The sequence below is a fragment of the Phascolarctos cinereus genome, unplaced genomic scaffold (genome assembly GCF_003287225.1).
Source record: "Phascolarctos cinereus isolate Bilbo 61053 unplaced genomic scaffold, phaCin_HiC Scaffold_726;HRSCAF=1367, whole genome shotgun sequence".
NCBI lineage: Eukaryota > Metazoa > Chordata > Mammalia > Diprotodontia > Phascolarctidae > Phascolarctos > Phascolarctos cinereus.
In genome coordinates, this window is record NW_027556098.1 from 117,697,298 (window position 1) to 117,719,244 (window position 21,947).

The 21,947-nt window shown below is 42.3% G+C and overlaps 1 protein-coding gene across 3 annotated transcripts in view; it reads left to right on the top strand.

Annotated features, from left to right (window-relative positions):
- LOC144454521 (kalirin-like) overlaps positions 1–21,947 on the top strand; it is a 185,964-nt gene that overhangs the window by 98,319 nt on the left and 65,698 nt on the right. For 2 of the 3 annotated variants that reach the window (XM_078146747.1, XM_078146746.1), the window contains exons 11-15: positions 1,283–1,360; positions 7,283–7,468; positions 10,455–10,626; positions 14,923–15,161; positions 18,633–19,749. In XM_078146747.1, the coding sequence (XP_078002873.1) occupies positions 1,283–1,360; positions 7,283–7,468; positions 10,455–10,626; positions 14,923–15,161; positions 18,633–18,890 (933 nt within the window). In that variant the 3' untranslated portion in view covers positions 18,891–19,749. Of the gene's footprint in view, positions 1–1,282; positions 1,361–7,282; positions 7,469–10,454; positions 10,627–14,922; positions 15,162–18,632; positions 19,750–21,947 lie in introns of those variants that run through there. The other variant, XM_078146748.1, reaches the window with a different exon arrangement.

A 21,947-nucleotide genomic window follows, 5' to 3' on the forward strand; every position in this document is an offset into this window, starting at 1 on the left:
AGTCCAAACTCTAACCTCCCAGCCCAGAGAAATAAGAGGAACTTCGAAATGACAAACTGATCTATAATAAGGATTAATTCACGTTGAACAAACATGGACACCAATGTAGATTTATTGACTATTGACCATTGATAGAGAGTTGATTAACTTTTGACTAATGACTATTGATGTAGAATGTTAGTTTTAGAAGACAAAAATGACCATGTAAAACACCCCAGTGGTAGGTCCTGCCCAGGATTTTCTTTCAGTGGTTACACGTGTTTAATAAGGACACGTGGGCCTCCTTGGCATCAGTTTTCAGAGGTTAGGGTGATACTTATCGTAGGAATGTAGAAGTGTCTTAGGAGCTGTCTCTGTACGGTCTTCTCTAAACCATTTCCTGCCAAACATTGATGAGTGGGGCTGTCATGTGGAAGAAAGATTAGACTTGTTCTGCTCTGTCCCAGAGGGCAGAGTTAGGATCAATGGATAGACGTTGTAGAGAGGATAGATTGCAGTTCTGAACAAAGAAAAACTGGCTAATGGTTAAAACTGTCCGAGAGTAGAATGGATTGCCTCAAGTGGTTGTGAATTCCCCATTGCTGAAGGCCTTTAACAAAGGCTACAGACAGAAATTTTGTTGAGGGAATTGTAAAGACTCTTATGGACCCTTCCAACCCTTCTTTTCAGAGATCCTGAGTCTGTTATCCAGGAGGTGGACAAGGCAAGGGTCCTCCTGACATGTGGCTTCAATTCCACCCTCTATTCCTCTGTAGCTTTTCCCTTTCCTGTGGTACTCGGTTTGCCTATTTCTGGAACTTGAAAAGAAGTGCAAACACTTGAACAACGTGATATCAGGTGGATCCGGTTTAGCTAAAGGTTTCTAACTTTTTTTTTAGCCCCAAGGATCACCAGCCAGGATGAGTAATGACTCTGGGAAGAAGGAAGAAATGGAGAGCTAGAGTAAAGGAATGGGAGAGTCAGAGGAAATGGGACCCCTCAAATGGCCCCCAGCAATTACTTCAAGTGCTGTGGGATGACTTAAATCAAAGGATTCCATACCTCTTTTAAGTTTTTTGTTTGTTTTTTTTAAATTTTTCTCTGAATTTAAAATCAAACAAGCATTTCCATAATATAATAGAATAGGAAAAAAATTCTGAAGTTTACCAGTAGAGCAATACCCCCTCACCTCCCAGGTGAGGGATGCAGCATTACCAGAAGATTGGACCCTTGTCTTCCAACAGAAGCAACATTTCCCATGAGCCTCCTGGGCTGACATTGCTCTCCTGCCTGTCTCTTCCAGAAAGCAGTGGAGTTAATGTGCCTTGTTCCAAAACGCTGCAATGACATGATGAACCTGGGACGCCTGCAGGGTTTTGAGGTGAGTGGCTGAGAATGTTTCTAAGTCTTCTTTCTTTTGTGAGGGGGATAGAGTGGGGAAGGGAGCAAAGACCTCCCAGGTTGAAGCCTTTTCCTTCTGAACATTTCCCTCTATGCCTCCTTTCTATGAAGTAGCTTCAGCTAAGACTTCAAGAGGTACTTCTCTGTTCCTCTCTTATCCTTCCCACTGTTCCTTGGTTTCAAGGAGCTTGAAGTTTTATTCACTTAGCATCCAAAAAAAGCCTTTCATTTCCCTCTTCCTGAATTCTAGGACAGTTTTCCAAACTGTGGCCTGAGTCTCTAAGGGGCTCACAAAGACAAGAAATGTCACATTTTTAAAAGCTACTTCAAACAAACAATAAGAGTATAGGAAGATATAGTATTGAAGCAGCTTCTTCTGTACTCCCTGCTTTTTCTGTCCTAGATTGACAAATGCGGGAATGTGGGGAGAGCAGAGTTATAGGTTGCCCAACCAATTTTAGTTGATGATGAAAGTAATGCCTAAAAGAATAACCATATATAGGCCTTTTTCACCCTTTTAAGGGATCTTTTAAGGGCACAAGGTCCATTGTTATGGGTACTTCTAACACTGATGCATATCCCAGCCCCTCTGCAACTTAGTGAATGGCCTTCACCAGGTGAGTAACTACTTTGGCCACAGTAACTGGTGGGAAACATTGGGGCAATGATCACCTGTGAACTTAGCTAGACTGGTCCTCAAGTGACCAACATAGAGCCTGACAGTGGACATATATTCCAAGTTTTTTCAGTTAGGCTGGTCTTGCCAAAGGTTGGGCTCTGCCTTGGAGCATCCAGTGTCATACCACAATAAGGCATTAGAGATGTGGTCAAAGTTCAAGTAATAAACTTAACTGCATAATGAGTAAGCCAATCTTACTCAAGTAGTCCAACCACATATATATAATCTGAGAATGCAGAAATGTTGATTTCTGTGCTACAGGAAGCGTATGTTTACTTGTGTGTTGATGGTACATCAGGGTACTTAGCTATAAACCTCCAAGGTTTGTGATGTAGTAACTATGGAGAACTTTAAAAATTTAAGTCAGTAAGTTTTTTCTACTTAAAAACTAGCATCATTAATAGTCAACTAAACCTTCATGAGTCAAATAGTGAATAAGCATTTATTAAGGACCTACTCTATGTTACACTGGGGCAGCTAGGTGGCACAATGGATAGAGTTCCAGGCCTGGAGTCAGGAAGATTCATCTTTCTAAGTTCAAATCTAGCCTCAGATACTTACTATGTGACCCTGGGCAAGTCACTTAACCCTGTTTGCTTCGGTTTACTCATCTGTAAAAAGAGCAGGAGAAGGAAATAGCAAACCACTCCAATATCTCTGCCAAGAAAAAAAAACAAGTGGGGTCACAAAGAGTCTGAATACACTGTGTGCTAAGTGCTCACAATACAAAAAGAGGAAAAAGACAGTCCTTGCCCTCAGGGAGCTCACTACCAGAGGAAACAACAAGCCGACAAATATGCTTTTTAGGGGAAACAAACAAGTTCTGTACAAGATAAATAAGAAATCACTAATAGAGGGAAGACATGCAGTAAGAGGCCATTGAATGTAACATTATTTTTTATATTAATTCAAAGAGGCATGAGGATTGGCACCGTTTCTTTCTTGCTTAGAGGTTAGCTTGCCACCTAGGTGGGTTGGGGTGGGGGAAGGTATGGATTCTCTAACTCTTTCCCAGGAGCTCTGCTTCCTACTCTTCCCTAACCTGTTACTACTGGAGAAGCTACTTTGGGAAAACCATTCCTCGAAGCTGAGATGGGTGATTGGGAGAAGGGGGTGTTTGTCTTCTACACTAAAGGAGATAGAACTCTTGAAACAAGTAAAGAAAATGAGCAAATACATCTGTCAAGAAGTACTAATGGGAAATGAAATAAAATGAGATATGGAGGTGATTAGGGTTGGAATGAGGTTGGTCAGGGAAGGCTTCTTGGAAAGATAGCAATATCAAGGGGATTAGCCGCACCCTCTGGATCTAGACCCCACGAGCATGTCAACAAGGACATCTCAACCACTGTTCCTGCTTCTGTCTGGAATTATCTGTTCCTCTTGGCAGTAGCTGAATCTCTAAAACTGAAAGTACTTTATAAAAAATCATTATAAACTTACCTACCCTTAAAAAAAAACAACCAAGAAAATAATCATACAAAACAAGGGGCAAAATTTCACTACAACCCTTTAACCTCTCTAATTGGGAAGAACCAAAAGAATGAACAGAAGTAAATGAGACACTTTTGTGCTGTGTCCCCATCTAGGCCTAGCTTAAATTCTGCCAAATTTGGCCACACTCTCTCTCTCTCTGTGGCCGTTACCTCTCAAACTCCCCTGTCCCTCCTCCCACCATCCTATGTCTTCCCTCTAATATTGGATTGACTCTCTTTTGTATATGCGTGTGTTTACAAAAAAGAACAAATGAGTATATACACACACATATATATGCATGTACGCATATACACACATTACATATACATATATACACACATTACATATGTACCTATATATATGCATTACACACACACACACACACACACACACACACACACACACACACACACACACACACCCCATTCTTTTGGGTTTGAAGTGGTACTTTGTATCATGATCTGTCAATTGTTAAAGTATTGAGATACAATAGTGTATAAAGAGCTGGGCCCAAAGTCAGGAAGATCAGAGTTCATATCCAACCTCAGAGTTTTACTAGCACTGTAACCCTGGGTAAGTCACTTAGCCTCTGTATGCTTCAGTTTCCTCATCTGTAAAATGGAGATAATATTAGTACCTTACCTCTCAGGTTGGTGGGGAAGATAAAATGAGATATTTGTAAGCCCTTTGCAGACTTTAAAGTACCATATAAATGCTAGCTATCTTTGTATTATTATCTTTTCACGTGCCTAGAAGATCCTAGATTCAGAGCTAAAAGAGGTCTTAAAGGTCATTAAGTCCAACCCCCTTCATTTTACAGGTGAAGAAACTGAGTCCCACAAGGGATGAATGATTTGCCTAGGGTCACCAGGTAGTAGAATCATCTGAAAAGAGGTTCAAATCTGGTTTCCCTGACTCCCAAGTTCAGTGCTCTACACCAAACTAGTTAACAGTTTGCATTTTTTCTACTTTATAAATCACCTGTGCACGTCCTCCGACTCTCATTCTATCGGTAATATGATGAGGCTTGTAGGTAAGCCCTGAGAGGCAACTTGACATCATGGATAGATGGCGAGCCTTAGAATCAAACAGACCAAAGTTCAAGTCCCACAAGTGTCTGACACATACTAGCCCTGTGCAACGAATACGTTATTTAATCATTCAGTGACCAGAGCAACCTTCTAAGACTAAGTTACAGATATGCATTTGTTCATTAGTGATGGAAGGTGGGAGTTTCCGTACCTAGAAATCTCCCATACCGATGAAATTATAGGCCTGAACACCACCCCCCCTAAAAATTATATTCATTCTTACAGATTTGGAATATCAGTTCTTTATCTCACATACATGCTTCAAGTATTTCCCCCAATGTTTCTTTTCTTTTAATTTTCCAAGGAAGTCCTTGCTTTATGAGATAATTCCTTTGAGTGTGAATGGAGCTCCATTTCCTTTTACTTACTCACCCTACCACCAAGGGCCCTGGGGCGTAAAGCTGTTGATAAGCCACAAAGCACTATGGAAATAGAAGCTTATTTATTTGGAGCTAGGTTCCTATTCTCCTCCATAGTGAAACTAAAGCCCAGACAAAAGCAATGCCATGAAACAGAAATGCCCTTAGATTGCTAGGGCTCAGGTTGAGTTTTCATTGGTCATTGTCCAGAATGAATAAGGCCAAACTCTTCCCTCTTGCCTCTCCCCTCCTTCCCTTCCACACTACTTCCCCTCCTCAGCAGCCCAGAAGCTTTTCTAAATTTCAGATATTTTGAACAATCTTGAGAAGAAACAACCACCACTCCCCTTTGACCATAGTCTCAGTCATTCCGGCCCAAATTATTGTGGATCTTTGAAGAAAGTAGGAAGAGATGGGGCAGGATGAGTGGCCACTTAGTCTGCACCATCTAACTCATGTTAGGTGTCACAGGAATTAGTGTGTAGGCACCTATGTTTGTGTATCTACACCCCTACATGATGCAAGGCTACACCTAAGACTCTTCAAATTTATTTTTGAAAGCAGGTGTCATAGCAGGCACCATGGTGCCGTGGCAGGCATGCTAGATTCGGAGACAGGAGACCTCGATTTAAACCCTGGCTCTGATCCTGAATACTTCGCCACAGGATCTTGGCCAGTCCCTTAACCCACCAGGGTGTGTTTCCTCGTCTGTAAAATAAGGGATTGAGGAGGGGAAGAAGGGGGCAAGAGAGAGGAGTTTCACCTTGTTCATTCTGGATAATGACCAATGAAAACTCAACCTTTTACAGTCCCTTCCAGGTCTCCATCTAAAATCCTGTTCTTGTTTTCCTCATGCCCTGGAGAAACTACTTTGCATTGCCTCAGTTGATAGGGTCACAGATCTAGACCTTGAAGGGCACTTAGAGTTCATAAAGTTCAATCCCTCCTTTTCCAGATGAGGAAACTAAGTCCCAGAGATTTTAAGTGACTTGTCTAAGGTCACTGAGCTGGTAAGAACTGATACAGGATCTGAGCCCAAGTCTTCTTGACTCCAAGTACCGGGATGCCCTTGGAGGAGCTAGTAGACGTTTCTGCCTTTGTTCCAAAGTCCCTGGGTTCAGGGCCTGGGAGAAGTTAGGCTTCATAATCCCCCTGCCTCTGGAGCTTATGGTTTCCTTAGAGCTTTTGTTGATGTAACCTTTGGGTCAGGATCTTACGTAATAATAATATGACTTATAAAACATTTCTGTCTAGCTGGCCACGGGCTTAATATTAACTCGCTACTAGACTGGAGATAAGTGCTGACCTTGGCAGCAAGATGCTTGGGTTGGAGCATAGTACAAGGGTTTCTCAGGAACCCAAGGAAGAATGACTTGGGCAGTGAGTTTGGGTTTGGGTAATAAGGAGGGGGTCACATGGTACCACTGGCATACATCTGACCCACAGGGCAAAAAGGTTCATGTTCCAATTACATGAAATCTTTTTTAGGGAACGTTCTTCGGCTGGAAGGGTTTTTTCCCTTCTTTTTAAAAAGGAACCTCCCCACGAATTACAAGGTTCCTTCTAGACCTGGAACAGGCTTGGTCTCATAAGCAGAACCCTGCGCTGATTGAAGAGAGTGGGAAGTTTATAAATAGAAATACAAAAAGTAAATCAGCCAGCATTTTATACTATGCTCCCGGCACTGTGCAAAGCACTAGTGATACAAAGACGGATACCAAACAGTGCCTTCTGTCGACGAGCTCATAGTCTCACAGGGAATACAGCATGTAAATAACATAATTAGAGATAATTTCAGAGCCTCGGTTTCCCTGTCTACAAAGTGGGTTTGATGATAGTTTGATGATAATGACTTGCCTCGTTTGGGAGTGAATCACACTGCAGACATAAAAATGCTGTAGATAGGTGTACTTGTTATCTTCCCAGTCAGTAACCTCCCTGCCCCCCAACCTCATGGACACTTTGTACCTCTCTGATGCATTCTTTATCCCTGGGTATTTTTGTACAAGTGAGACCATCTACCACACTATAAACTCCATGAGGGCAGGACCCATATTGTAAGTACTGGGAAAGAGCCAAGATATAACTAACATGGTACTCATAATAGGTACTTAATATCTGTGGAATTATTGGATCGAAAATGTCCGAACAGGAAGTAGTGGATGCTCTTAACAGACCCCCCCAGATTTCTGCTGTGGCCAGTTCCTCTGTGTCCACGGTCAGTAGCGGTGGTGGGGCCAGAGGCTCCTTCCCACGCCCTCTCACTTCCTCCTTCTCTCTCTCTCTCCACCCCACAGGGCACCCTGACAGCCCAGGGAAAGCTGCTTCAGCAGGATACCTTCTACGTGATTGAGCAGGACGCAGGCATGCAGTCCCGGACCAAGGAAAGGCGTGTGTTCCTCTTTGAACAGATCGTCATCTTCAGTGAGCTTCTGCGAAAGGGCTCTCTCACACCAGGCTACATGTTCAAAAGAAGCATCAAGGTGAGGAGGAACCCTAGGGGACCGGGCAAAAGGCCAGGGGACTGAGAGTCATGTTTCTTACGTGGGTTCACCCCCCTCCCCCCAGATAGAAGATTTTTATGGGGAGATAGTACAGGCCAGCTAGATGGCACAGTGGACAGACAGCTAGACCCAGAGTGAGGAAAACCTGAGTTCAAATCTAGCCTCAGACCGTGGGCAAGTCATTTAACCTGTTTGCCTTCATCCACTAGAGAAGAAAATGGCAAACTCCAGTATCTTTGCCAAGAAAACCCCAAATGGGTCACAAAGAATCGAACATGACTGAAACAATTCACCACCAACAACACACCTCTCTCAATGCAGGTTAAGATCATATTACCATTTTTGTCTACCAAGTCTCACCGCTTGAGCTTGCAAGGCCACTAGAACCTCCAGTCTTTTGCAGGGAAAAGCTGTCTCACCATGGCTTTACCATCTTGTACTTAAAGGTGACTTTTGTTACACCCAAGTGTAAGATTTTACATTGATCCCTATGGAACCTCACCTTAAGAGACTGAGCCTAGTGTTCTAGCCTCAGAGATGTCAGACATGCAGCCCACAACTCTCAAGTGCAGCACAAACCAGATTAAAATGTGATTGGGGGAAAAAATTTAATTTTTTAAAATGTAATTGGGAACTCTTTAACAAAATAAATAAAAAATATAGTAGAATGTATTTAACATTAATATGTGGTTTTTCTATATCAATGTGCAGCCTGCATGGATTATGGATGATTTAGTGGCCTCTGTTCCTGTTTGAGTTTGACACCATCACTGTAGCCTGCCCAGATCTTCGGGTACCCTCACTCTGTCCGCCCAGTTCAGAGTTAGTGATAAATCTGATGAATGTGTCATCTACGCTCTCATCCATGTCATTGATAAAAGTTTCAGCTTAGTGCCAAGCATGGAAGACATCTTCCAGGTTGACATTGAACTGTTAACAATGACACTTTGAGTCTGACCATCCACCCGGTTCTGAATCTATCCAGTTGTTGTATCCAGTCCATCTGTCTTCTTCACAAGAATAGCATGAGATACTTTATCAATCATCTGTCTTATGACTTTCCCAGAAATTTAAGTCAAGCTCACTGGTCTAGAGTTTTCAGACTATCCAGTCTGTCCAACCATCTCATTTTTCAGCTGGCAAATTGAAGCCTAGAGAGGGCAAGCGACTTGCACAAAGTCACATTGCTAGTAAATAGCAGGGCTAATACTTGAGTTCTAGATGGCACAGTGGATAGAACACTGGCTCTGGAGTCAGAACAGCCCGAGTTCAAATCGAGCCTAAGACATTTACTAGCTATGAGATCCTGGGCAAGTCACCTAACCTCTGTCTGCCTCAGTTTCTTCAACTGTGAAAAGGGGATGATAATAATAACACCTACAACCCAGTGTTGTTAAGATCAAATGGGATAATATTTGTAAAGTGCCTGGCACATAGTAGGCGCTTAATAAATGCTTGTTCTCTCCCCCTTTCCCCACGCCCATCCAAGTCCAATGGTCTTTTCCATTATACACCACTGCTTTCCCCCACCCACTGTTCTTCTCAGTCCGTGAGATCTGTTGTAATGAGCTGAAGACTATATTTATTTGTTGCCTGAAGGAGTGAATGTACATTTTTTTCTGAACAAGGCTTGGAACTATTGTGTGTGATTACAGAGGAAGGGATTAATAATGTCTAAAAACCCTTTCTCCCATAATTCTGACTTTTTCTAGATTCTGGAACTTGTCCTAGTATGTGTTTCTGTGTGTATGCATTTTTCTCTTCCCCAGCCTTCCAAATTTGTCTGAATGACAGTAATGTATTCTGTTTAGAAGGTATCCAGGCATAAAGCACCTAGCATAGCCAGGCTCTGGATGTGTTCATGTCTCATGCAGAATAAGTGCCAGGTGCTATGTTTTATAGGCTAGAAGTTGCATTGAATTTTTAAATTAAAATTTAATTTAATTTAAATTTAAATATAAATGCTCTCACCTGCTCTTCCCCCATTGGAAAAAAACAACAATAGGAGAAACATAACCTATCACAGCACACACACACACACACACACACACACACACACACACACCACTCTATACATATAGTAAATCAAAACAAATTCCCATGTTAACAATATCCAAAAAAAAAAAAACCCAAAAAACTATTCTTGAATTTGCATTCTGAATAACTTGGCTTCTCTATCTGGAAGTTGGGTAGCATGGTTCATCATGAGTCCTCTGGAACTATAGTTTATCATTGTATTGAATAGAGTTCCTGAGTCTTTCAAAGTTTTTTGTCTTTACAACATTGTTGTTATTACATAACTTATTCTCCTGGTTCTGCTTACTTCACTTTGCATCAGTTCATACAAGTCTTCCCTGGTTTCTCTGAAACCTTCATCCCCTCTATGATTTCTTATAGCGCAATGGTATTCCATCACATTCTTATACCACAACTTTGTTTAGCCATTTCCCAATTGGTGGGCATACCCTAACTTTCTAATTCTTTGTGACCATAAAAAGGTGCCACAAATATTTTTTTGTGCTGAAAGTTTTTTTATCTTTTGTTGATCTCTTTGAGATATAGGCCTAGTAGCAGTATCACTGGGTCAAAGGAGATGCACAGTTTAATAGCTTTGGGGGTACAGTTCCAAATAGTTGCATCAAATTTTCATTTCAAAGTTTTAGGGCATGGAGAGGGGATGAAGTCAGGAGAGATAGACTAGTATTGTTTATGAGACAGAGTGACTTTGGGTGAGTACTAGCCCCTGGAGTACCTTAGGATCACATCAGAACTTGGATTATTTTAAGTAAAAAAAATTATAGCGTTACATAATAAAGATCCATATTTGTGACTTTCCCTACCCATCTGCGTCTACTCCCAAAACCAAAAAGTGTGACTTCTAGTCTGATAAATACAATGAGTGCCACCTGGAAAACATTTTTTAAAATTTTATTCAATGTAAAAAGATGACCTTGTTCTGTTCCAGATGAACTACCTTGTCCTGGAGGAGAATGTGGACAATGACCCCTGTAAGTTTGCCCTTATGAGCCGGGAAACATCAGAAAGGGTCATTCTACAGGCAGCCAATGCAGACATCCAACAAGCCTGGGTTCAGGACATTAACCAAGTCTTGGATACACAGCGAGATTTCTTAAATGGTATGTATGCCCCGTCCTCATTAGCAGGCCTATTTTCAGAGGGAACCCAGAGATGCTAGCCTCCTCCAGACTGGGCTGCCTGTAGAATATGGCACATTCTGGGGTCTAATGTGCTTTTTTTAGTATTTATATCACAATCATTTCTCATTCATCATCACAGCTTGTGATCAAAAAAACAAACCAAAAAAACCCCACAAATAAGCAAAATGTCTGATATAGAGACTATATCAGGCAATGTCTATACTACACATTCCAACAGTGTCCCTCACACCTCTTCCATGAAGGAGGAAGTATGCTTCATTATCTGTATTCTGGATTACAGGTTTAATGTTGGTCCTGGCCTTTGTATCCTCAAGGAGTTTAGGCCTTTAGGGTTTATCTACACTTTTAACAGCTGGGATGGTGGAATGGTTGAGCAGCAAAGGATAGTCATTTTTGTAGAAAGATTTCTCTGATACCTGAATGGTCAGTGTGCTGATCTCTCACCACCTGCCCATTTGCTCCCTTCTCCCGAGAGATAAGAATTTAAACAGTGACAAGAAATTGGGGAATCTTCTGGACTGGAGGAGGCCACTTGAAAATGGTGGTAGGAATAATATTTTATAGTTGCTCAGTTGCCCTTTACATGATTTTATTTGATACTCAAAGCAATTCTGCCAGGTAGGTAATGCAACTACCCATTTTGCAAATGAGGCACTAGAGACACTGAGCTTGTCTAATTCCACACAGTGAATAAATGACAGAGACAGGGCTTGAACTCAGATCTTTAGTCTCCAAATCTAGTGTTCCTTTTCCTTCTCCCCACCCCCACACACCCCCCTCAAAGTGTTCTCTACCCAACAAAACGAAGAAAATATGCTGTAATAGAGACCCCTGGACCAAACGCTAGGAATATTATCCGTAGTCATGTCACCACTTAGCTGTGTTCCCTTGCCAAAGTCCCTTTAGCTCTCCTGTGTTCAGCTCCTCATCTATCAAATGATGGGGCTAGACTAGACAATCTCTGGGTCCCCTTCTACCTTTAACTCTATTTTATGGAACTCTCCAGAAAACAAATTCGTCAAAATCCCTGAGTCATTTTACTCCCTCTCTGATGCAGACAAAACATTTTCTGGATACTTGGAAGGGACCATAGCGGTGCTCTAATCCAGTCCCCTCATTCGACAAACAGAAAAAGAACTTGCCGAAGGTCCCACAACTATTTAGTAGTAATGTTGGGACTAGAATTCAGGTTTTCTGATTCCTATTCATGTGGTTTGGGGTTGGGTTTTTTTTTCTTTTTCATATACTGGAAAAGATTGTACGGCCCATAAATTGATTTTCTCCAAGCAGATTTAAAAAGGAGGGAGTCAAGAACTTTTCATCGTATAGAACAGCCTTCCTATTAATGGAGGATCAAGAGATCCCTGGAAATAAACAAAGTCAACACAAAATGCTTCAGATGCTTGACTCTGGGCAGCTCCTACCATTTGTCTGCTCCTCAGCTTACTCACCTATAAAATGATGGAATTGTACTAGAAATGCTATTGTTCCATGAGCAAATGCAGGACCTGCCCTAAGCAAACAGTGACTGCTCATGAGAATGTCTATCACTTTGAATGTAACTAGGTAGAGCAGTGGATAGAGTGCCAGGCCTGGAGTCAGGAAGACCTGAATTCAAATCCAGTCTCAAATACTTACTAGCTAGAGGACCCTGGGTAAGTCACTTAACCTCTGTCTATCTCAGTTTCCTCAACTGTAAAATGAGGTTAATGATAGCTACCTCCCAGGGTTATTATGAGGATCAAATGAGACAAAGTACTTAGCACAATGGCTGGCATACAGTAGGTCTTATTTAAATGCTAACTATCTTATATTATTATTAGATCTTTAAAAGATTCTTTTAGGTATTGTTTTCTGTAAAAGCTTTTTTTAATTTAATTTAATTTTTTTTTGGCAAGGCGATTGGGGTTAAGTGACTTGCCCAGAGTCACACAGCTAGTAAATGTCTGAGACCGGATTTGAACTTGATTCCTCCTGACTCCAGGGCCAGTGCCCTAATCCTCTAAACCACTTAACTGTCCCAGCATGTAATTTTTCAACAGCCAATAGAACCTCCTCAAAGCCCATACTAATTGGGAATCTAACAATGATTCAGATGCAAGTTGTGCTGAAATATACCAAGAAACCATTAGTTTTGAAAGACTGCAGGGGATACTTAACAAACAGAGAAGTTTCGACTTTTTTTAATGTTTTATTGAAGCCTCTTATCTTTACAGCACAGTCCTACCCTACCACCCCCCTCCAGACTGAGCATCTCCCTTGTTCCAAGAAAAACCAACAACTATACTCAACTTGTAGAAACACTTGAACAGCTTCCATTTGCAAATGCACCACCAATCCCCCAAATACAAATGACCCCTATTGATTCATTAGAGCAGGCCTAGCCACTTGTCAGCTTGCTGACAATTAGTTCTTTTTGCTATATGGATTTTAAAGTTTAAAAAATAAAGCTAAAACTTTAAATAAAAAATTCAGACTTTTTAATGATTCTGCCTGGCATTCCCCCAATTATATCGGATTAATGAGGTCTTTTTGAACTATAGTAAACACTTACATAAACATATTTCTTTGTTCCATACACACACTGTCAAGGGATGGCGTTAGGATGGTTTTTTCTTTTTTGGTTGGTTGGTTGGTTTTCCCTGTTGGCAAAGACCAGTCCCATTCTTGGCATACATCCAATGAGATACGTGGTGAAAGCCCAATGTAATGTCCTTTATTTGGATATCAGGAGACAATATAGGACCAACCTGTCCCTCCAGAGATCTTAGATGGTTTAAGAGAATATGGCGAGGTTCACATTCTTACTCCCATAGATGTCATTACTGTAAAGGATTTTTAAAAGTATATTCATCCATTATGCCAAATGGTTTCTGAGCACCGGAGGGCTGGTGACCCACTTACCTCAAGTGACATTCAAGATAATGATATTCCAATAATAGCAAAGCCATGTGGACAGACTTTTGGAGTTTGCTATAATGGAATCTGACTTGTATGACTTTCTTATAGTCATATTTCAGACCTCAGAGCTGGTAACTACTGTCAGGTTGCATGGCATACCATGGTGGCTGATCCTCTTTCTCCTTTGACCCCCTAAGCCAGAAATCATAATAGCAGAGTTTGAATCATGGGTGTACCAGCAATGAGTTAGGACAAGATGGAGGGGACAGCTTCTCCAGCCTCTGGGGACTACCTTCCTGCCCATTTTTCCTGCTTCCTGCCTCTATTTTCCAGTTCACTTCTCCTACATCCTCTAGTGCAAGAGGAAAAAGGAGGCTAGTGACTTGGTCAGTCTTTGCGCCAGTACCCCTTTACAACTTCTTCTACACCCTCTCCACGGTGCTGTCTCTCTCCTTCTGCCTTTCCTGAGGATCTCCGTCATTTGCAACTGGCTGGCTCTGGATCAGGGGAAAATCAGTTAGACTTTTTTTTTGTCCTTTTTACTTCTGGCCACTTTATTTTTCGTGTCTCTGTCCAGAGACTTTGGTTGATAGGTGTAAGAAAGAAAAAAAATTATTTTACATTCTAAAAGGCTGTATCTCTAGCCACCAATCCTTGAACTCCACTGCTGGCCCTTGATGGCAAAGTGTAGGGCTAGAGGAACAGAGTCAAGTTGGAGGAGTGCTTTTTCATCCAAGAAGAAAAGGTTGAAAAGATTGATCGTTAGTGGAGGGGAAGGATTTCACTAAAAGGACACCTGTGCAAAGTTTGAATTTTTGAAGTACAGTTTGTGTATGTGTGTGTGTGTGTGTGTGTGTGTGTGTGTGAATACACACACACACACATATATATACATATGTACATTTTTTAAAAAATAACTTGTATCGTTAGTTTGAATAAAAACAATGACCTTTGTGATAGAGGATTTGATGAACCCTCACCTTAAAAAAGGTAAATTTCCCTGAGTGCAGACCCTAATGAACCGTGCTGCATATGCCCAGGGTGGGGAAGGACTTCAGAAGTCATCTGTTCCTATCTGAGCAGGAATCCCTTCCCAACATGCCTGATAGGCAAAGACCCACAGTGCTTTTATTCTCTCATCTGAGCACCCATCATTTGTTCCTTGGCCCTTACAATTCTCTTCTCTCCTGATTGATAAGCCCCTTGAGGGCAGTCAGGCCCTCTCCATCTTCCTCATCTCCTGAGATCCCTAAAGTATCTGGCACACAATAGTCACTCATATAGTACAGAAGGGAGGGGACACAAGTTGACTCAGTGAAGATTAGGAATTGGTAATTGACTCTTCTCCTACAGCGCTACAGTCACCGATTGAGTATCAGCGGAAGGAACGGAGCACAGCCGTCATGAGGACCCAGCCTCCCAGAGTACCCCAGGCCGGCCCCAGGCCCTACTCTGCTGTCTCTGTGGGGGCTGAAAAGCCCCCAAAGGGCTCCAGCCGTAACCCATCACTGCCACCCCTGAAGATATCTACCTCCAATGGCAGTCCAGGGTTTGACTACCATCAGCCTGGGGACAAGTATGAGTCCAGCAAGGTATGTGGGTTTGTAATAGGACTCCATTGCAGGACTCCCAGGAGGTGTTCTTAACAGGCTCATTTAGGAGTTCAAAACAATTAATTCTCAACTTCCTCATCTGTAAAATGAGGAGGCTGGACTAAGTCAAATCTTTTTTTTTCTTTTTTTTTGGCAGTTGGGGTTAAGTGACTTCCCAGGGTCACACAGCTAGTAAGTGTCAAGTGTTTGGTCTGAGGCCAGATTTGAACTCAGGTCCTCCTGACTTCAGGGCTGGTGCTCTATCCACTGCGCTGCCTAGCTTGCCCCTAGGTCAAATCTTCTTAACCTGGGGTCTGTGAACTTGGTTTTAAAAAATATTGTGATAACTGTATTACAGTATAATTTTATGCATTTAAAATAGTCAAGAGAAGGAGTCTGGGATACAAACAAAGGTATTAGAGAGAACACCATGGTCCCATCTAGCTCTAATATCTTGTAATTTTTATATACAGTAAAGGGGGTGGGGAAACCAAGGACATGGATAATGCAAAAGTTATGATCCTGGAATGCACTGTGGCTTTTAAAAAAATATTGCCATTCCTAATGATGATTGACTCAGGCTGTTATTAAAATGAGTTCACATTCCCTGAGCATATTTTGGTTGATAGCAAGGAGAGGTGGTTAAGGAATGTACTTGGCAGGGTGGGGAAAAAGTAAAAAGCCAGCCTGGAATGAAACACTTGCTATAGGTAATCTATAAACTCCTAGCATCCCTGTGTGGATAGTTCAGAGTTTGCTCCAGGCCCCGACCCAGAAACACAGATGTTTGAACACTCTAGATATTACTAGCCAAGGCTATTGTGGTGACCCAGTAAGAATACTAGGCTGGGCCTCCCAAGACCTGGATTCTATTTCCTGACTGTTATTCTGTGATCTTTTGAATGGAAACTCCTAAAGGATTTCTTTTCCTACAGATTTGGAATCTCTTGTGTGTAGAAATCAGTTTTAAAATACCATTTTGGGTCAATTTTTGTCTTAACCAATTGTGATTGACAAGTTCTGATCAGTGCCCTCTGCCTATCCTAAGGAAAGGCACCAGTGTTTTCTTCCATATTTCTTGGGAATGAATAAACATCCTTACCTCACCCCCCTTTTGACTAATGTAAGCTAGGTTAATTCACATGAACAGTTTGTCATGATATGCTAAAGAATTAACAAAGAGGCACCCACCGTGAGTTAGTGGGTAATATTGACCCAGCTGCTTAACAGATTACAAATGTCAGATGGAAAGAATGTGTGCCTTGGCGTCAGGAGAACTTGGTTGAAATCCAAGCTCAGATAGCTACTAGCTTTGTGACCATGAGCAAATCTCTCTCTCTCTCTCTCTCTCTCTCTCTCTCTTCTCTTCTCTCTCTTCTCTCTCTCTCTCTCTCTCTCTCCTCTCTCTCTCTCTTCTCCTCTCTTCTCTTCTCTCCCTCCTCCCTCCCTCTCCCTCTCCCCTCTCCTCTCTCTCCCTCCCTCCCTCTCTCTCTCTCTCTCTCTCTCTCTCTCTCCTCTCTCTCTCTCTCTCTCTCTCTCTCTCTCCTCATCTGTCAAATGGAAATGACGAAACTAGGTAGCAAGGTGGATAGAGTGCAGAGCCTGGAGTCAGGAATACTAATCTTCCTGAGTTCAAATCTGGCCTCAGACACTAATTAGCTGTATTAACTGGGTGACCCTAGGGAAAGTCACTCAATTATTGTTAAGGATTATAATACTGAGGTATTATTTGCATAGATGTGAGAAGTGAGTACATTAATAGGGTGGAGACTAATTTCAAAGCTTTGCGGGGAGAGGGGATGAGCCTTGAGCAAGTCACAGCCCTCTTTTGAGTCCCTGTTTCCTCCTCTTTCAAATGAGATTGGATTAGGTTGGGTCTAGTTCCTTCTCCTACTGGTAGGAAAGCATGGAAGTCGGTCTGTAGGCCCCTAAGGAAAAGGACAAGAGGATATAACACCTGTAGTGCTTTAAACTTTAGCTACTTGTTTGACAAACCAATCTATACCCCAACTCCTTACTCCCATCTTTGTATGTGAGGGGCATAGCTAGGAATCTTTGTGTTCTGAAAATTGTGCCATTGGGTCATAATCTGTTTGCACCCACATATCTCATACCCCCAAACCAAACATCACTTCTCCCCTGCAAGGACATTGGGCAGGTGTGGTTTTAAGAGCAAAGGCTATTTTCTGTATCCACAGCAGCTGGTCCCGCTCACCCACCTCTAGCGATGCTATTGTCTAATGGAGGTGATGCTGTTAAGTTTCATCATCTGTAAAAGCAGGTAGAATAATTCCTGAGGTTCAAATGATGTCATGGATACCCAGCATTTCAACAGCTTGGAAACAGCATACAACTTTTTTAAAAAATTGCATTGCTATATTTTCTAAAGCTCTTTTCACTATCATAGAATGAGTCAGACAGGTGCTCAGAGGTCAACTACTATAAGCCATACCCAATAGGAATCTCCTCTTTAACATTCTCAGCAATGAGTTCTTTAACCTCTGGTTGCAGATTTCTAGCCATGGGGAAACAAACTACCATCACCTGAATATGCCCATTCAACTTGGGAATGCTCATTAAGCAAGTGTTTTCTTACAGTGAGCCAAAATCTGCTGTTCTGCCCTCTGGGAGCCAATCTGATCAGTCTAAATTTTCTTCCATATGATAAAAAGCCCTTCAAATATTTTAAATCTGCTCTCCTAAGCCCTTAAGTCTTTTCTTCTTCAGGTTAAACGTTCCCAGTTCCTTCAATAAATCCTTGCACACCATGGAATGCTTTCAATGTGCTTTCTAAAATATGGCACCTGGAATGGAACACTGTGTTCCAGCTAGGGTCTGACTTGAGTAGAAGAGCAGGGGACTGCAAGCTTCCTTGTTCTGGACGCGATGCTCCTTGAAAGGTCATCTTGGTTTTTGATGTTGTGGAATTCTGCACTTTGTTTCATGATGCCTATAAAATGGAAGTTAGAAATCACTTGGGTCAAAGAATTAGCAGGGGATGTTCTGTGGATCAGAACTTCTCTCCAAGCAGAGTGCTTATACATTAATAAATTGTGTCACTGACAGATTCTAGCTAAAACACAGATTGTTTCTGTTCCAGAGGAGCAGCCAAAAATAATAATAACCAACATTTATATAGTACTTTAACGTTTGCAAAGCATTTCATATGTACACACACACATATGTATATTTCATATATGTGTATATATGTGTATATAAATCTGATCCTCACAGTGATTCTAAGGTGGGTGCTAGTATTACATTTTATAGATGAGGAAACTGAGTGAGGTTGACTGACTTGCCCAAGGTGACAAAGCTAGTAAGTGTCTGAGGCTGGATTTGAACTCGGATCTTCCTGAGTTCAAGTCCAACACTATCCATCTGACTTAATTGTGGAGTAGGAAGCAAAACAATGCTCTCCTCAAGTTTTCTCTGACGTCTCCCTTCTCTCTTCCCCTCCTCCCCCACCAGAATGACATGGGAGGCTGCAACGGGACCTCATCCATGGCAGTGATCAAAGATTACTACGCACTGAAAGAGAACGAAATCTGCGTGAGCCAGGGCGAGGTGGTCCAGGTCCTCGCCGTCAACCAGCAGAACATGTGCCTGGTCTACCAGCCCGCTAGCGATCATTCCCCTGCAGCCGAGGGCTGGGTCCCGGGCACCATCCTGGCGCCCCTCACCAAAGCCACAGCTGCAGCAGAAAATAGCGACGCAAGCATCAAGTAAGTGCCACGTTGGCTTTCCCGGGAGAGCAGTATATGGATTAGGAAAAAAAAAAATCCAACACACAGTAGGGAATTACCGCTCCTCTTGCTCGACAGTGCACTGGAACCAATGTCCGAATGCTGGAACCACACACCACGGGGGGCCTCCATGCCGGATAGTTTTGGTTTTTGGTTTTTTCTTTTTGTTCATGGCTTTCTGTTCATTTTTTTCTCCTTCTCCAACCCCTTTCCCCCTCATTTGCTTTAAAAAAAAAAAAGAAAAAGAAAAGAACCTTAATGAAACCCTGAGTGATTAAAGGCATGCTTTCTGTTGCTCTGTTTGAGCCTCCCATCACAGGACTCACTGGACTGGACTTCTATTTATGTTGTATTAAGTTACTGAGATATATATATATATATATTTTTGATTATGACACACACATAAAAAACACCCCACCTTAGCACAAACCCCATGCCTGCTGTAGGCCAAAGGCCTGCTGCTGTCCCCAGGGGAAGAAGGGGGCAGGGGATGGAGGGGACTTTTTTTTGGGGGGGGGTTAATTGATGGGAATTTCTTTGTACAGTTTGTAACTTTTTCAACCCATTCCTGCCCCCACCCTCATTTCCCTGTTACTTTAATATATGTTCCTGGTAATTTGTAAGATATTTCTTTTTTTTTTTTAATTGTGAGATCCTTCAGAGTACATTCCTGTATAAAGTATTTTGCACTATTTAAAAGAAACCCATATGGATGAAGCCAGGGTGTGCAATATATTGGATAGTCGCAATGTTCATCATTGTACCTGTAATGTAACTAATAATTTTAAATGTACTATTTTAAATATGTAAAATAAATTTTCACCATGAGCATGTTTTAATGAGGTTAAAGAATTAGTTGACCCTTCATTCTCCCTACCCTGAGCCCCCAAACCTGAATAACATTTACTCTTATAATGAAATGAGTGGGTTGAATCTATCTCCCCCTACCCCTTCTCTCCAAATTTTAAAAGTTGGTCCAAAGCCTTGGTTGTCCCTTATTCCCTTGAAATCAATTAACCAACAATTTGTTAAGTGTCATGCCATGCCAGGTCCTGGGGATAAAAAGGCAATGGATTAAAGAAAAGGTGTTCATAGTTGAAGAGCAGGCTAGCTTCCTGGTCCTTCCCTACCTCTTGGTTTCCACCATCACAGAAGATGAAGAATGATGCCTGCTGGGCTCTCTCCAGCCTATTTCTGGCAAATGCATGATATCAAGGTGGATGACATAAAGGAACTGCTCAAGTAGACCTCGTCACCTGGCTTTTGCCCTCCCACTTCTGGCTGCTTTAAGCAGCTGCCTGCAGCAGTGGGGTGAGGGACTTTTCCATTGCTTCCACTGGTTAGCAGAGCCTAAAGAACCAGGTGCCTCTGGCTTCATTGTGGCTTCTGCTCTCACCCTTCCTCCAGGTTGGGGAGGGAAGGGGAGTCCCAGCATCATTCCTGATCCTTCCGAATGACTACAGTTCTTCCAGACTTAGTCTGATACCAAAGTGGCATGGGCTGCCCAGACCTGAAGGATCCAGTTGATGTGGTCAGTTCAGACCCTAGCTCATTTTTGTTTGTTTTCCCTCAATTCTCTCTAGAAAATCTCAAGGCTTGGGAATGAAACTTCTCTAAGCTCCAAAGTGCCTGCTCAGTAGAATGATCCCTTTTGAGAGCCAGCTCTCAGACTTAGGAGCTGCTCATCTGGGACAGGCAGCATCTCTTCCACCTCCTACTCCTCACCTCCGGGTCATTTCACCTCTCATCTGCACCCCACTTCCTACCTGTTGGTTTCCACCATCATAGAAGATGAAGAATGATGATGCCTGCTGGGCTCTGTCCAGCCCATTTCTGGCAAATGCATGATCTCAAGGTGGAAGGGAGGCACAGGCTGGGAGAACAAGAGGCGACTGAATCTGTCAGCCTGGGTCTTTGTCAGCAGCCCTCAAGATAGGAAGGGAACGGAAACTAATGGCTTAAAATCTAGTCTTTTTGACTAGAGACAGGAAACACTTCCCAGGCTTCCCTAGGGTGTGCCTTGAGCACAAAACATGCAGAGTTGGTTTTAACATCTACAATGCTGGTCACCCAGTCAGTGACCATCCCAGGATTTCTCTCTGCTCATGTCCAACAGATGGACATTCATAAGCCATAATGTCTAACTGTCTGGGATGGTAAAACTCAAATTCTGGCCTCCTGTGGCCTCACCAGTTAATAGGTGTCTTCCTCCCTGTGCTTGGTTCTTAATAGATCGAATGCTGTGCCAAGCCAAACTAGAAAACATAGATGGTCTTAACATGCGTAGAAAACATTCTCTCTTCCCGCACCCTTCCCTTCCCACTTCAGAAGTAAACACATGAAATATACATGTACCCACTTACACAGGGAGGTTTCCCCAAGAGCTTTCTCCACTAGGACCACCAAGGCTAAGACCTGCTGAGAAGAAGCCAGGGCTTCAAGGTAAACTGGGCTAAGTTCAGTGGAGTGAAAAGATCTCAGCCATATCCATGGTAGAGTGAGATCTAGCTAGTGACATATACCTTCCCTGAATTCATTTTTCTATGAGTACGTGGAGGGAAGTAGGCATAGAGCTGACCTCTTCCATTCCATTGCTAGGTTGCTAATGATTCTAAAGAAGATAGCTAGAATGTACAAATGAGGCAGCCCTCCTTTTCAAAGGCAAATGAGATCTGATCTACTTTATGGGGCATTTCAAAACATTTATAAACATTTCTTTTAAAATGTCTTTAATAAAAAAAAATTCTTTAATAATAACAGCTCAGCAGTTCACTGAGCACATTTCCCAATACAGAGAGACCCCTGAAACAACTTCCCTAGATCCTTTCTTCTAGACATTCCCCACTGAGAGCTAATAAAAATCTGCCTATTATTTGCCTACTATTACTACATTGTGCTGGGCACAGAGGATATAAATATAAAAATGAAACAGTCCATGCCTGCCCTCAAGGAGCTTGTGTTCCAATAAAGGGACATCATACACATGGGAGAATGGTGGCCATAGGGGGCCACCATTTTCTAGGCAATCATAGGGGCTGTG